The following is a 13,215-nucleotide window of genomic DNA, read 5'->3' as shown; positions in this document are numbered from 1 at the left end:
GCTCTTAAGAGTGATAATTGGATCTGGTCGTTGACAGAAACCCAACAACACAAACAGTAGCAAAACTGATTGTGATAGAAAGTCACTTGGGCTACCTGGAAGCAATAAAAGCATTCTAGGCAGTATTGAAACTTAAGTGGCTGAGGCTTGTTTTCCATGCAGGCACAGGTCAAAGTGCTGGTGCTTATCTTCAAAGCACTCAACAGCTTGGGATCCAGGTTCCGGAAGGAGTCCCTTAACATAAGTCTTTATGTTACAGTGGTGCAGCAATAAAATTGCTAACACATTTGCAAAGTTAAGCAGGGTCCTGTATGGTTTCAAACTGGATGGGGAACATGCATAAAGATTCCTGCTTTGCAGGAATCCTTTCCAACTCTATCATTCTATGATCCCATGTTGCCCCAGCTGAGCTAAAGTAGCTGGCAGTTGGGGAGATGTCATTCTTGATTGTAATGATCTGCCTTTGGAATGCTTTCCTCAGAGATGTTGCCTGTTACTTATAAACCCACATAAAAGTGGATTGAGGTCTTTTTGGTGTCAGGCACCATATTATTTATTTTAATTGTATACTATTCACAACTGTGTGGTCACACTTTAACCCACAACATGAGTAAAATACCATAGATTCCTCAAATAGGCAGAATGCAACTCTGAGGGTCTCTAGCAGGCCAACCAAATCCCAAGTAAGCCTGGGTAAACAAATACACATTGGAGTTTCTGATGGTTTTATTCCTGAAGTGCCTTGCAAACTAGTCACATCAGACTGCAGAGACTTCAGATGTTGCAGACTGTTAGGCAGGTTTCACCATTACCTTAACCACCCAGAATAGCTCTGCTGGATGGCAACTGAAAAAGTAATTTAGATTTGTTGCCATCGGAGTCAGAAATAAGTGTCTTCATGCTGGCCAACTTGTTTCTCCAAATTTGGTGGGAGCATTAATCCCCACAGTTTGCTCTGTGTGTTTTTTCCAAGGCCAAAGTATCCCTACAAGCATTGTAATGATGACGGTTGACTGAACTCTATCCAAAAAAATGTGAAACAACCTGAGTCACTAGCTTCATTCACTTTGTGCTTAATATTACTCATAATGACCTAAGACAGCTGACTGTAACATGAAGGAGTTTTTTACCGTTAAATGCATGACTGGAGAATGGCGTTTACTAATGCATTGAATGAGCCAACAATCTGAAGTTCAATCCAGATAAGGCACTCTTGGTGGGTGGCTTCTTAGACTGGATGGAAGGGAGGTTGCCTGCTCCTGAAGGGGTTTCACTCCTCCAAAGGAGCAGGTATGTAGCTTGTATGTACTTGTATGTACTTCTAGATCCTTTGCTGTTGCTTGAGGCTCAGGTGGCCTCAGTGGGGTGGCTTGCCTTCCATCAGCTTCAGCTGGTGGCTCAGCTGCACCTCTAGCTAGACAGGGATAGCCAAACTTCTATTGTCTATGTTCTGGTATCCTCTAGGTTGGATTGTTGCAACACATTATCCGTAGAGCTGCTTCTGAAGATGGTTCGGAAACTTCAACAGGTGCAGAATTTGGTGACTAGGTTGCTCAACGGTGCAAGATGGTTTGAGCGTATTACACCAATCCTGACCCAACTGCACTGGCTGCCAATTAGTTTTCCAGGCCCAATTCAAAGTGCTGGTTTGGACCTATATAGCCTTAAACAGCTCAGGACCGTAATACCTCAAGGACCAGCTCTCCCCATATGAATCAACCTGGACCCTGGGCTCATCATCTGAGGCTCTTCTTTGTGTGCCTCTTCCACATGAGGTCCAGAGGGCGGCAACACAAGAAGAGGCCTTTTCTCAGTTGGTTAGAGCAAGGCGCTGACAATGCCAAGGTTGCAGGTTCGATCCCTGTATGGGACAACTGCATATTCCTGCACAGCAGGGGGGGTTGAACTAGATGATCCTCAGGGTCCCTTCCAACTCTACAATTTTGAGATTCTGCTGAGACCCCCCATTTGTGGAATGCTCTCCCCAGGGAGACTTGCCTGACGCCTTCATTACATATTTTTAGGTGCCAGGCGAAAACATTATAACCAGGCCTTTGGTTGATTAACATTCTATGTCCTTTTATATGTGTGTGGGGAGGGATTATTGGTTTGTTTTTGTTTTATTATGTATTTTGTATTTTTATGTTGTGAATTGCCCTGTGATCTTTAGATGAAGGGTGATATAAAGATTTAATAAATAATAATGAGGGCAGCTGATTATTATAGTCTCCACAGTACCATTCCACCCTCCCCTTGTCCGTAATCCAAAATATGTTGTAATCTCTTTCTAATGCAGCACATTGTAATTGATTAAGCGCCTTACATTCACATTTTAATATGTACGGTATTAAGAAGTTATATCGTGACCAATATCCAAATACTGTTAAAAAGAACATGGTGTACTACTATGAAATTTAGATCAGTCAAACAGTAAAAGATGTACAGATCAAAGCTACGTTAGGGAATTTACTTTTGTTGATTTTGCAAGAGGTTTTCAAGAGAACACTGTAATATAAGCAAGTGGGGAGCCAACTAGTCATCTACTATCTCATTATATATTGGAATATAAAAGCCCAACATCAAGCAACATGCATGCCTCTGGAATGATAAGAAACAAGCACTACAAGAGGACAGAATAGAAATTATTTCTTTTTTGTAAAAGAGAGTAACTTGATCACATTATTCACCCCAGAGTATCACAGTGGAAGCAGCACACAGGTCAATGCTGCAAACACTGGAAATCGAAGATTGAGTACAGTTGCAGCGCTCATCTCACTTTATTGGCCGAGGGAGCCGGCGTACAGCTTCCGGGTCATGTGGACAGCATGACTAAGCCACTTCTGGAAAACCAGAGCAGCGCACGGAAACGCCGTTTAACTTCCCGCTGGAGCAGAACCTATTTATCTACTTGCACTTGACGTGCTTTCGAACTGCTAGGTTGGCAGGAGCAGGGACTGAGCAACGGGAGCTCACCCCGTTACAGGGATTCAAACCACTGACCTTCTGATTGGCAAGTCCTAGTCTCTGTGGTTTAACCCACAGTGCCACCCATTAGAGTCCAACAAAAATAGAATCCTGGGAACTGGCAATTACTATACATACTGATTGATTTATTTGTACTTATAGCCCATCCTTCACTGCCCCAGGGCAGGTTACAAAAAAATTAACAATAAAAGAAAAGGTATGAACTCAGTCTACCTTGGCCTAGCAAAGCAGCACTGCAGAATAGCAGTGTGTAGGAGAAAGGGGGAGGGGGATGTCTGCTCAGCCAAAGGCCAGGATAATGAAGCTTGTCTTGACTCAGTGTCAAAAAGCACCTGGTGATGGTGCAAGATGGACCCAATGCCACAACCTGGGCATCTCCGAAGTGAAGGCCATCTCCTGTTCCATCACCCCTCAACCCACAGAGTGGTGGCATTACCAACAGAATAGATTCAAAGACAATTCTGCAGCTCGGCCTCTTTTTGTCAAAAAACGAGTACCACTGATAGGTTAAGTCCCATACACGTAGGAGGAAGACATTTTGAGGCAATTTAACTCAAAAGAATTAAATATATTTATTAGCTTGGTTTACTGAAATCTTTTCCTCACTCTCAAATGCTTAGAATCTATTTAACTATATTCCTTAACGCAACCGTGCAACATTCCTTAGGCAGTATGCATGTCCTTAAAAAATAAATCACTTTTTCCCTCCTCAAAACTCAATCATATGACTGAAAGGTCCATTTGTATCCACTTTCAACACCTGCCGGTTTCCATATGTGCCGTACTTGAGAGCAACCCCAGCCTCTGCACATTTGGTATTTGCAGTCAGTTCTCGTTCACACTGAGTCACAAACTGGGAATACAGCTCCATCCCGATTTCCTTTTCAATGTTGGAATGATACTGCATTCTTCTCCCCTTCAGTTTGCCACCCAGCGTGGCCTGGGGTATTACTAATATGCTGCCTGGCAAATCCAGAACAGAAACGTATTCGCCGCTTTCCATTTCACTCAACTTCACATTCACGAGCGTATTGACTGCAAAGACAGAGAAGGGAAAAACAATTGCAGTTAGTAGGTTTGTGAAGTGATTATGCATTAGCAATGCGGCAAGTTAAATTCTGCCCATAAGGACAAAAGTCAAGACACAGGCATCGTGAAACAGGGATAGTACCTGAATTCCAATGTCCAGTTTCCTCTTATACAATAGTGGAGAAGAAGCACATTTACCTGTACATTAGCTCCCTCTACTGGTATACATTTATATATCAAGAAAAATGAGCAAGTAGAAATACTTCTAACTGAATTAGGCTTAAGCCCAATTAATTTAATAGTTTTTACTGTCTCGTAATGGGCCATGAATAAATACTTCTTTTGAACCCTTATTCTGAAGCCTTAAAATGGACAGCTATGTATTCTCACTTCATTTCACTCTCCTGGTAACCTGGCAGGTCATGGATTATGCTAAGAGACAAGTCTGTCCCTAAGCTTCATAACTGTGAAGGGATCTAAGCTGGGTTTGTCCACACTCATGCTTTGCAGTACACAAGGTGGTACTTTGTAATAACACAAGTTATTAACTAATTTGGAAAGACTAGTCCAAGCTCATAGGGTTGTATCCAACCAAACTGTTCTGTTAGTGCCAGGACTTGCACTTGTGCAACAGAACTTCTCCTCATTCTCCCTTCCTTGGTTCACGCACCACACCACCCTAAATCGGCTCTGGAGGACTGGGGGAACCCACAGAACAGATGGGGGGCATGTGGGGGGGAGCAAAGAGAGGGGAAATTCCATTGTGCAAGCAGAAGGCCTTGTGCAAACAAGACTTCTTTGGATATAACCCATGATTAAAATCCTACTTCGCCTTAAGTACAAATGGAAAAGAATTTTTAAGAACCAACCCCTTTGCCAAGAAGGCTTGATACCAAGTGTGTGCCACTTAAAAAAAATTATTTTCAAAAGAAACTGCAGTATAAAAGAAAAGGAGGACAGAAAGTAACAAACATAGTTACTGATTCAGGCTACATTTCAATACTGCCTCAAGCCTTAAGCTAAATATGGCACTGTATTAATAACGCACTCTGCATCAACAAGCTTATTAAACAGCAAACCTTAATAAGAACAAGTTAATTAAAAAGCACATTGGACTTGTATGCAGAACGATTCGGAATGAAATACTTGCTTAGAATTTTCCCTGGAGAGCAGTTTTTAATGATTCAAAGCTTTTCATTACAAAAATCTCATGAAACAAGTTCTTATTACTATTTTATGATAGGCTCAATGATGCAGCTGCAGTTATTTGCATATTTTAGTGGTTTTAAAATGGCTGTTTTTAAATACTATTTTATCTAAACACCTACCCATTTTGGGAATAATTTCTTCACTAGCCCCTTTGAAGAAACATACATAGATTATAAGTCCTCGCTGTATCTATTCAAAATAACAAAGAAATATATTTACACATCCATATGCCCATACAATGTTTTTTACTGTAATTAAAGAGATCTATTAATATTGTGCATGAAACCACAATCCTATGCATGTCTTCTTAGACATGCATGAGATTTATTCCCTGGGAAGTATGTCTAGGATTTAAACCTTAATTGGGTTCAATTCATTTCAGTAGATGTAAACTGAAATGTTTCTGTATGCAAAATAAAAGCAATTTATTTTCCGTGTCTAGATTCTGAAGTAATAGGTACGGTAATCTAGGACCTAAAAGGTCACAAGCTAGATTTCTTTTTGTGAAAAGTTGTGGAAAGTACCATAAAGACCACACTCGAATAAAATTAAACATTTTTATATCTGGGATACATATTTCTTTGTGCCTCAGACATCATACGTTTAAAAACAACATCTTCCATGATAGAGAACTGAATGTTTTATTTTCTCTATTTCTTGAACAAATAAATACAAAGTTACATAGTTTATTTTGAGGCATACATGTCTGATATACACTCAAAATATAGACTTAGGTTTTCCAAACTGTATTCAAATTGTTAAACAAAATCAGCCAAAAATCAGCCAAGCAGCAAGCATGTTCCATACATTGTTAGTCTCCGACTATCAGTTGAATCTCCAGTCAAAATCTTCAGAGTACAAATAAGATGATCTCAGAATAAACATGAGCTGTATTGAAACAATAATGCCTAATCTGCAGTTTAGGAAAAGATAATTAAAAACAAAATAAGCCAACAATAATATTAATCTCACTTCACAATGTCATGTAACATCTGGGGGATTGTGTAAAGATGATTTTAATAAAAGAATGATAACTATCCTCATTTTTATAGTGTTGCAACAACCCTGTAAGGTAGGTCAGAGATGAATTTGAATCCAATATGTCAAATCCAAGATGTCAAATGTTCACCGCTCCAGGTGCTTTCACAATATGCATGGCCTATCGGTCAATGGCAGACCGCAAGATTCAATTCCTGGTGTCTCCAGGTCAGACTAAGAATGAGTCCTGCCTGAAACTCTGGAAATCAGCTGCTAGATGAACCAATGCAGTGGTTGTTCCTAAACTCTGTCCCCTGCTCCCCACAACCTGAAAATTGCTGAGGAATCGCTTGATTTTTCTGCCTGCTGTAACAACTGTAAACTGTGCTACATGAATCTAATTGTATTTAATTGTATGTAGCAACTGTGCTACATGAATATAATTGTATTTTTACAGACATGCTGTGGACCACCTGAGTGAAACTCATGGAGTACCAGTGGAAAAAAGTTTGGGCTGCTTCCCAAGTTTCAGTAGGGATGTTCACACATTACATTAAGCTGATGTACTTTCTGTGCACTTGTGTACACTGCAGTCGAACTGCACCAACCAACGATTATGCTCTCTTCCATACTAGCACCTGAGCACGTGCAGACAGCTCGTACCTGTGTTCAGTGTAACGTGTGAAAAAACCTGATCTCTACTCAGAATTAAGTCTCACCGAAATGTTAAATGTCTATTTTGGTCACTAGGCAGTTCGCTCCATGACTATCGTTCCCCGTGCAAAAAAAAAAAAAAAAAAAAAAAAAAAGAAGAAGAAGAAGAAGAAGAAGAAGAAGAAGAAGAAGAAAAAAAGGGGGGGGAGGCGCCTTTGTAATGCTAAGCAATATGAGAAGAAACCATGGCTTTCAACTTCACGCGTGAAAACGCCCACTATTCCGTTTCAGGATTTTTCCTGAGTTCCGGAAGCGATGGGAAAAAGCCATGGAAGCGAAGTACTTCCGGCACTTGGGGGGGGGGGGAATCCTCACGATTATTACAATAATCCGTATTGCCATTGGGACATCCTGATTATTTTAGGAAGCAAGCAGGGTGATGTGTAAATTGAAGATCAACTCGGCGGTGGAAACATCATCATCATCATCATCATTTTGGTGGGGGTAGGGACGAGCAGGCAGACAGGAGGAGAAAGCGATGATCTCTGCTCGCCAAGTCGGGGGATGCCCTATTGAAATCAAAGCGGGGCAACCCCGAGAGATCTGCCCGTGCAGACGTTACCTCCACCCACTCGGCTTCGGAGCCCGGCTCGGCAGGCTTCACCTGCAGCCTCGCGTGCAGGCACTGCTGCAAAAGGGCCCGGGCAAAAGGACCCCGGGTCGAGTCGGCCATGGTCCGCGGCGGAGGAATCCGGGAAAGGATGGCGGTCCCGCCTCCCGGCCCGCGTTTCTTCCCGTCTTCTCCCTGCTGATGGCCGAGGAAGCCGAGCGACATGAGTCAGGAGCCTGGAGACGGAACTTCCTGGTTCCTTCTTTATCTCCCTCTTCACGTAGGCGGAAGTGAAAGCTGCTCATTGAAAACAGGATTTTAAGTGTCTTGTTAGCTTGAGCGCCGCTAGCAAAGCCTGGAAGGAACAGAAGCCAGAGATAGAAATCGGAATCGTTAAAAGTGCTCTGGAATCATTGGATGAAAGCACCACAAATACTTGGTCAAATAGCCACCGTTTATTTGTATGCCGCCTTTTGATTAAAAATATATATGTGCAATGCAGCTTACAATAGCAATGAGAGGACAGATCTTGGGTGGTTAGTGTTAGTGAGGTTGCCTTGCTGGCATGAGTCACATAGGGGGGAAAAGGTCCTGCAAGGTTGGGCCTTTAAAGCTACAGTTGATAATGAATGGAAAAATACAGCAATTGGGCCTTATAATATGCAAATAATAAAAGCACATTGGTAAGAACACACATTTATTGGTAGTGATGAAAATGCAAGATCTCACAGAATTCAGATACAAACACGACATAAGAGGCAGAGAGATGCTGTTAGTCTATGTCAAAGACAAACAATTTGTGCCATGAAATTACAGTATTGGGCATGTCTCACAAGCTGCTTGCCATTGATTCCTGAGAATGGGGAGATACCTAGCACAATGGCTTCACATCACACTTTGTATCAGATGTTATAAGAAACAGTAAAGATGTATGTAGTGGTGACATCTTGTATTAACTATTATAACCCCCCCCTTTTTTTTTTACAAAAACATGTTGGAGCATTCTACCTGAATGTCAAATCTGCTAAGATTTATGAATATGCAGTGACTGGAAATAAATGGGGAAAGATGCAAGAATGTATTAATATATCAAAATAAAAATCAGATGATGTAATGCAATGGGGACAGGGAAAATTGAAAGCACTTAAATAACTTTCTCCAGATGTGCTGATTCTCCTGGTTTACTGCTTTACTACCATGTGATACGCAAGAACCAAAGGTCACATTAATCACACAAAACAAACTAGTGATCATGTTACAAGAGTTCATAATGATTTTGCAGAACATCAGTTCTTTCCCCCTTTTTTGCTGGTACTTAGGGAATATTGTACTGCAGACATAAATAAGCTTTCTCTGTTGGTGTGTGTGTTCATGCGCATGCAGAAAAGCAGCTTCCGTATCAACAACACATATGCAGTACTGCTGTATGATGTGCTGGAGAGAAACAGGAGAAGCGAGGTTTAAGTATTTTAAATAAACCTTTTTTTAAAAAAAGAAAGTAGTGGCAGGGAAGATGAAGGCAGGGAAAGGTAAGATAAGTGCAAACTGCATAAACGGCAAGACAGTATATTTGTTCAGAATCAATTTTTTTGCCCCAAATGCACAAATTTCAGACACACCAAAAATGTAAATATAATTACATACAAGGGTAGCTTCTATCGATCCATATGAAGAGGCTACCAGTCTGGTTCTACATTAATATGCCAGAGTAAAATTTAAACTAGAGGTGGGAAACCATTTTTCAGCCGAAGCGCTGCATTAATTTCCAGACAACTTTCAGAGGGCCACATGCCAGTGTAAATGCAAATGTAAATTTTACCTTTGTACAAGTAGGCTAGTTTTTATACACATTCCAAACCCTGTTTTGCTGTTCAGACCACAAGCATTCGAAGAGACAAACCATCCAGGCAAAAACACTCGCAGTGCAAAGCTGGAGCAGTGAGGGGTGTGTTTGGAGGACCAGATAGAGAGACCTGCTCTAGTCTAAATGGAACTTTGCATCTCAAGGGCTGAACAAACCGCTCTTCATGCACTCTGACTGTGAAGACCAGATTACTATTTTAAATATTTCTATCTCATTTTCCTCCAAGCAGTTCAAGGCAGCATACATGGCTCTCCTGTTCTCATTTTATTCTCAGAACAACCCATTCAGCTAGATAAAGATTGAGAAAAAGTGATCTGCCCCAACAACATCCAGTGAGTAGAGATCTGCAGCAGCCTCATACCTAGTCAACTAATAATAGGGACATGCACCAAATACACATCCCCGCATCATCACACAAAAGACAACACCTGCCTGCCTGCAATCCATCAGCCCCAGAGGCACAGCTGGCACTGATCCTGTTACACCCAGTCCTCACACATCCCTGCAGGCAGATATTTGAGGTCACCTACGCTGCTCACACTGTTTTCGAAATTTGTGGGACATTTTTGCCTATTAGCAGGCGCCTTCTGTGCCAACTTTTAAATCCCTGCTGAAAACGTTTCTATTCTGCCAGGCTTACGCATGCAATTAAGAATGCATATTTCCACAATGGTTAATTGATGTCTGTTTTTATAGTACGGTTTAATGTTTTATTGCTGTAAATGGCTTTGATTTTTTTATGACATATTTTTATAAACAAATAAAAGTAAATATTATGAGTGCTATTCTATTCTTTTCCATGAGAGGGAGCATGATGAAAACGCTTCAATTAAAGAAAATGTCAAAGTAGATTAAAAGCTCTGCTTCCCTGAATGCAAGGGGGAAGCGGCTGCTTCTTACACAAGTAGCTGCTTCTGCTGGCTTCCATAACTACCCTCTCTCTTTGGATGGATGCCAAGGTGGTGGATCTGTTGCACCTTGTAGGGAGGCAGAGGAAGAAGAGGGGGACTAAGCAAGCAAGGAACCAGAAGTAACCAGTTCCCTCTGAGCAGTGCTATTGGGCCCTCGGGGAATGGGTGCATATGAGAAAAGATATACAAAGCACAGCCAGTGCCTGCTGGTTCACACAAGACATTCAGAAAGAGATGGTATTAGTTAAAAGCCAGCCCACCCTCCTGCTGTGTATTTGGTGGTGGTGCTAATCCTAGTCATCAGACTGCCAGAAAGGAAATGTGAGAGCAGGGGTTGTGTCCCATAGGGAAAAGATGGGCAAAATATTGGAAACAGTAGCAGCAGCTTTTTCAGGGCCAGCCCAAGACATTTTGTTGGCTAAGGCAAAGAACCAGTGTGGTGTAATGGTTAGAGTGCTGGACTATGACCAGGGTTCAAATCCCTACTCACTGGGTGACCTTATGCCGGTTACTATCTCTCAGCCTAATCTACCTCATTGGGTTGTTGTGAGGATAAAATGGTGGGGAAGAGAATTATGTATGCCACCTTTAACCCATGCAGGTGGCGCTGTGGGTTGAACCACAGAGCTTAGGGCTTGCCAACCAGAAGGTTGGCGGTTCGAATCCCTGCGACGGGGTGAGCTCCCGTTGCTCGGTCCCTGCTCCTGCCAACCTAGCAGTTTGAAAGCACGAAGTGCAAGTAGATAAATAGGTACCACTCCGGTGGGAAGGTAAGCAGCGTTTCAGTGAGCTGCTCTGGTTCACCAGAAGCAGCTTAGTCATGCTGGCCACATGACCTGGAAGCTGTACGCCAGCTCCCTCGGCCAATAAAGCGAGATGAGCACCGCAACCCCAGACTCATCCGCAACTGGACCTAACGGTCAGGGGTCCCTTTACCTTTAGAAAAAGGTGGCATATAAATGAATGAATGACCTCTCCATGTACAAAAAAGCCGACTGGAATGAGTTACTGTTCTGCAAGAAAGGCTTCTACATGTGCTTCCATGGGAGGATGGAGGCAAGACCTTCTCATGGTCACCACAACCACCCTGCAGTGTGTCCCCACAGGTGTGCTTTTTATGCTTTAGCGATTTTGTCTGTGTGAATCCACCCACTCTGCCTCTCTCTGGGCAACAAACTCTCTGGGCAAGCATGATCCAGACAGGCAGGAGACACTCCTTGCTCATGAGAGCACCCCTGCCCAGTAGCAGAATTACCCCTTCATTTCTGCACATCTTTGAGTTTTTCAGGAGAAAAGCAAATGCGGTGTTGCTGTGGGCTGGCCCCAACCTCCCATCAGCCATGGACCCTCAATAGTTGCTGGCCAACGATTGATCACATGTGGGCCCTCGGTAGCTTCCTAACGTGACGCTGACCCCTGCATACCAATCGCCTAAAGCCAAGGCAGTGCTAATAGTCTTTGTCGCTAAAAAGGGATAAGTCCCATTTGTTGCTTGTTTGCTTGCAGCCTCCGTTGCCCGCCCCTTTTGGGGGCTGGGCTCAGGCGAGGCTACGCAGATCCATCGGCAGGCGCTGGGAGGGGTGCTAGGATGGTGGCGCGAGCTTATGCATTGGCGTTACAAACTGCGAAGAGAAAAGCCTTGCCGTGGCTCCGGCCAGGCTGGGGTGGAGCCGCGACCTCGGCTGTTTCCGCCCGATTTCGGGTAAGTGACGCGTGGAGAGCCATTTTCATTTTGGACAGGAGTTTTGATGGGCACGATGCAGGCGGGAGCTCCCGAGCATGTCGTTGTGCGGTGCGTCCTTTTCGTGCCTGGTGGATGAAGGGGGTTCTAAACAGCGGTTGGCGCGAGCTGTGAAATCCCCTTTTCAAATTAATTGCACTGCACACCCGCCTTTTTAAAGTGTGTTGGTGAGATTGGTTTCAAGTGACATTTCTACAGCTCCATACGAAGGATTGTTTTGGGGTTTTTATTCCTTCTCTTCCTTGTTCACGTTCCAATCCCTCTAGTTTATTTTACCAATCTTACTTTTTTACTGTCTCCTGTTACTTTTTGCACCACCATTCAATAACCATAATTGCATCTAAAGACTCACGCATGTACATTTGCATTAACTCTCACATAGATATGCAGTATATATAAACAATCCCCTCCATTCCTCTTCCATGGACACATTTGCCCATATTCTCTGTTCCACATGCACACTGCTTCCATCTGTCCGGGTTTTCTTCATTCCCTTTTTCTGAATTCGCACCCAGTTCTGCTGCTACCTCCTCCCTCTCGCACTGTACTTTCTTGCTATTGCTAATCGGAATGTGTTTCTCTGATTTCCTTTCACTTGCACACCCGCATTTTCATTCTTCTCTGGCAGATCCTATGCTCTGCTGTGTGAACAGACCCAGTCACGCAGCAAAGTACCCTGCGATTCTTAGTTGCACGCATTCCTCTTATACTTCAGGAAGCACCGTCTATGCCGAGGAGGTACTTCCGCCTCGCCTGCACCCATTTCCTGTCGGACCGAGAAGGCACCTAGAGGTGCCTCGCTGGGCGGCGATTCTATCGTTTTAACCGCTTGCAGGCAGAAGCTTGCTTTTGCTAGATAAGCTGCTGTCTCCAAATCTTCTGTAGCTTCACTTCAGAGACGCCACACGGGCATGCGTGATGTATTTTGATATGGAAATAAGAGGACTGAAAGCGTTGTTAGTTGCGGGCAGTCCCTCAAGGATGCTAAAATTACTGGCTGCAAACTTTAAAAAAATGGTAAGCTTTCCTAGTTATGCCCACTTGCAGTTTGACACACCTCATTGGTGTCACGCTTGGCTTACAAACGTGCCCTAGGCTAGAGCAACACAGAGATAACAGAAGTCTTGCAAGGCGTCAGACGAAATAAACTTGCCAGTAATTTTAGTGGAGGAGCTGGAAACTATTTTTCTATCTCTCTCTTTCATACACAGATGTTGGTGTATGAAAACAGTTT

The 13,215-nt window shown here is 43.1% G+C and overlaps 2 protein-coding genes across 4 annotated transcripts in view; one reads left to right on the top strand and one right to left on the bottom strand.

The window, feature by feature from the left end:
* Positions 1-3,532: 3,532 nt before the first annotated feature.
* DTD2 (D-aminoacyl-tRNA deacylase 2) lies at positions 3,533-7,736 on the bottom strand. The gene is made up of 3 exons (XM_028721131.2): positions 7,478-7,736; positions 5,343-5,412; positions 3,533-4,020 (listed from the first exon to the last, which is right to left on the bottom strand). The coding sequence occupies exons 1-3, from the start codon at positions 7,688-7,690 to the stop codon at positions 3,695-3,697; spliced, it is 609 nt and encodes a 202-aa protein (XP_028576964.2). The 5' UTR covers positions 7,691-7,736; the 3' UTR covers positions 3,533-3,694.
* Positions 7,737-11,768: 4,032 nt separating this feature from the next.
* The window catches only part of NUBPL (NUBP iron-sulfur cluster assembly factor, mitochondrial), a 60,001-nt gene continuing 58,554 nt past the window's right edge, over positions 11,769-13,215 (top strand). For 2 of the 3 annotated variants that reach the window (XM_028721088.2, XM_028721075.2), the window contains exon 1: positions 11,769-11,942. In XM_028721088.2, coding sequence (XP_028576921.2) covers positions 11,829-11,942 — 114 coding nt within the window. In that variant the 5' untranslated portion in view covers positions 11,769-11,828. Of the gene's footprint in view, positions 11,943-12,771; positions 12,999-13,215 lie in introns of those variants that run through there. The other variant, XM_028721082.2, reaches the window with a different exon arrangement.

This window comes from Podarcis muralis, chromosome 1, assembly GCF_964188315.1.
Source record: "Podarcis muralis chromosome 1, rPodMur119.hap1.1, whole genome shotgun sequence".
NCBI classification, from domain to species: Eukaryota; Metazoa; Chordata; class Lepidosauria; order Squamata; family Lacertidae; genus Podarcis; species Podarcis muralis.
Note: the sequence above shows the minus strand (reverse complement) of the source record. Positions and strands in the feature narration are given on the sequence as shown.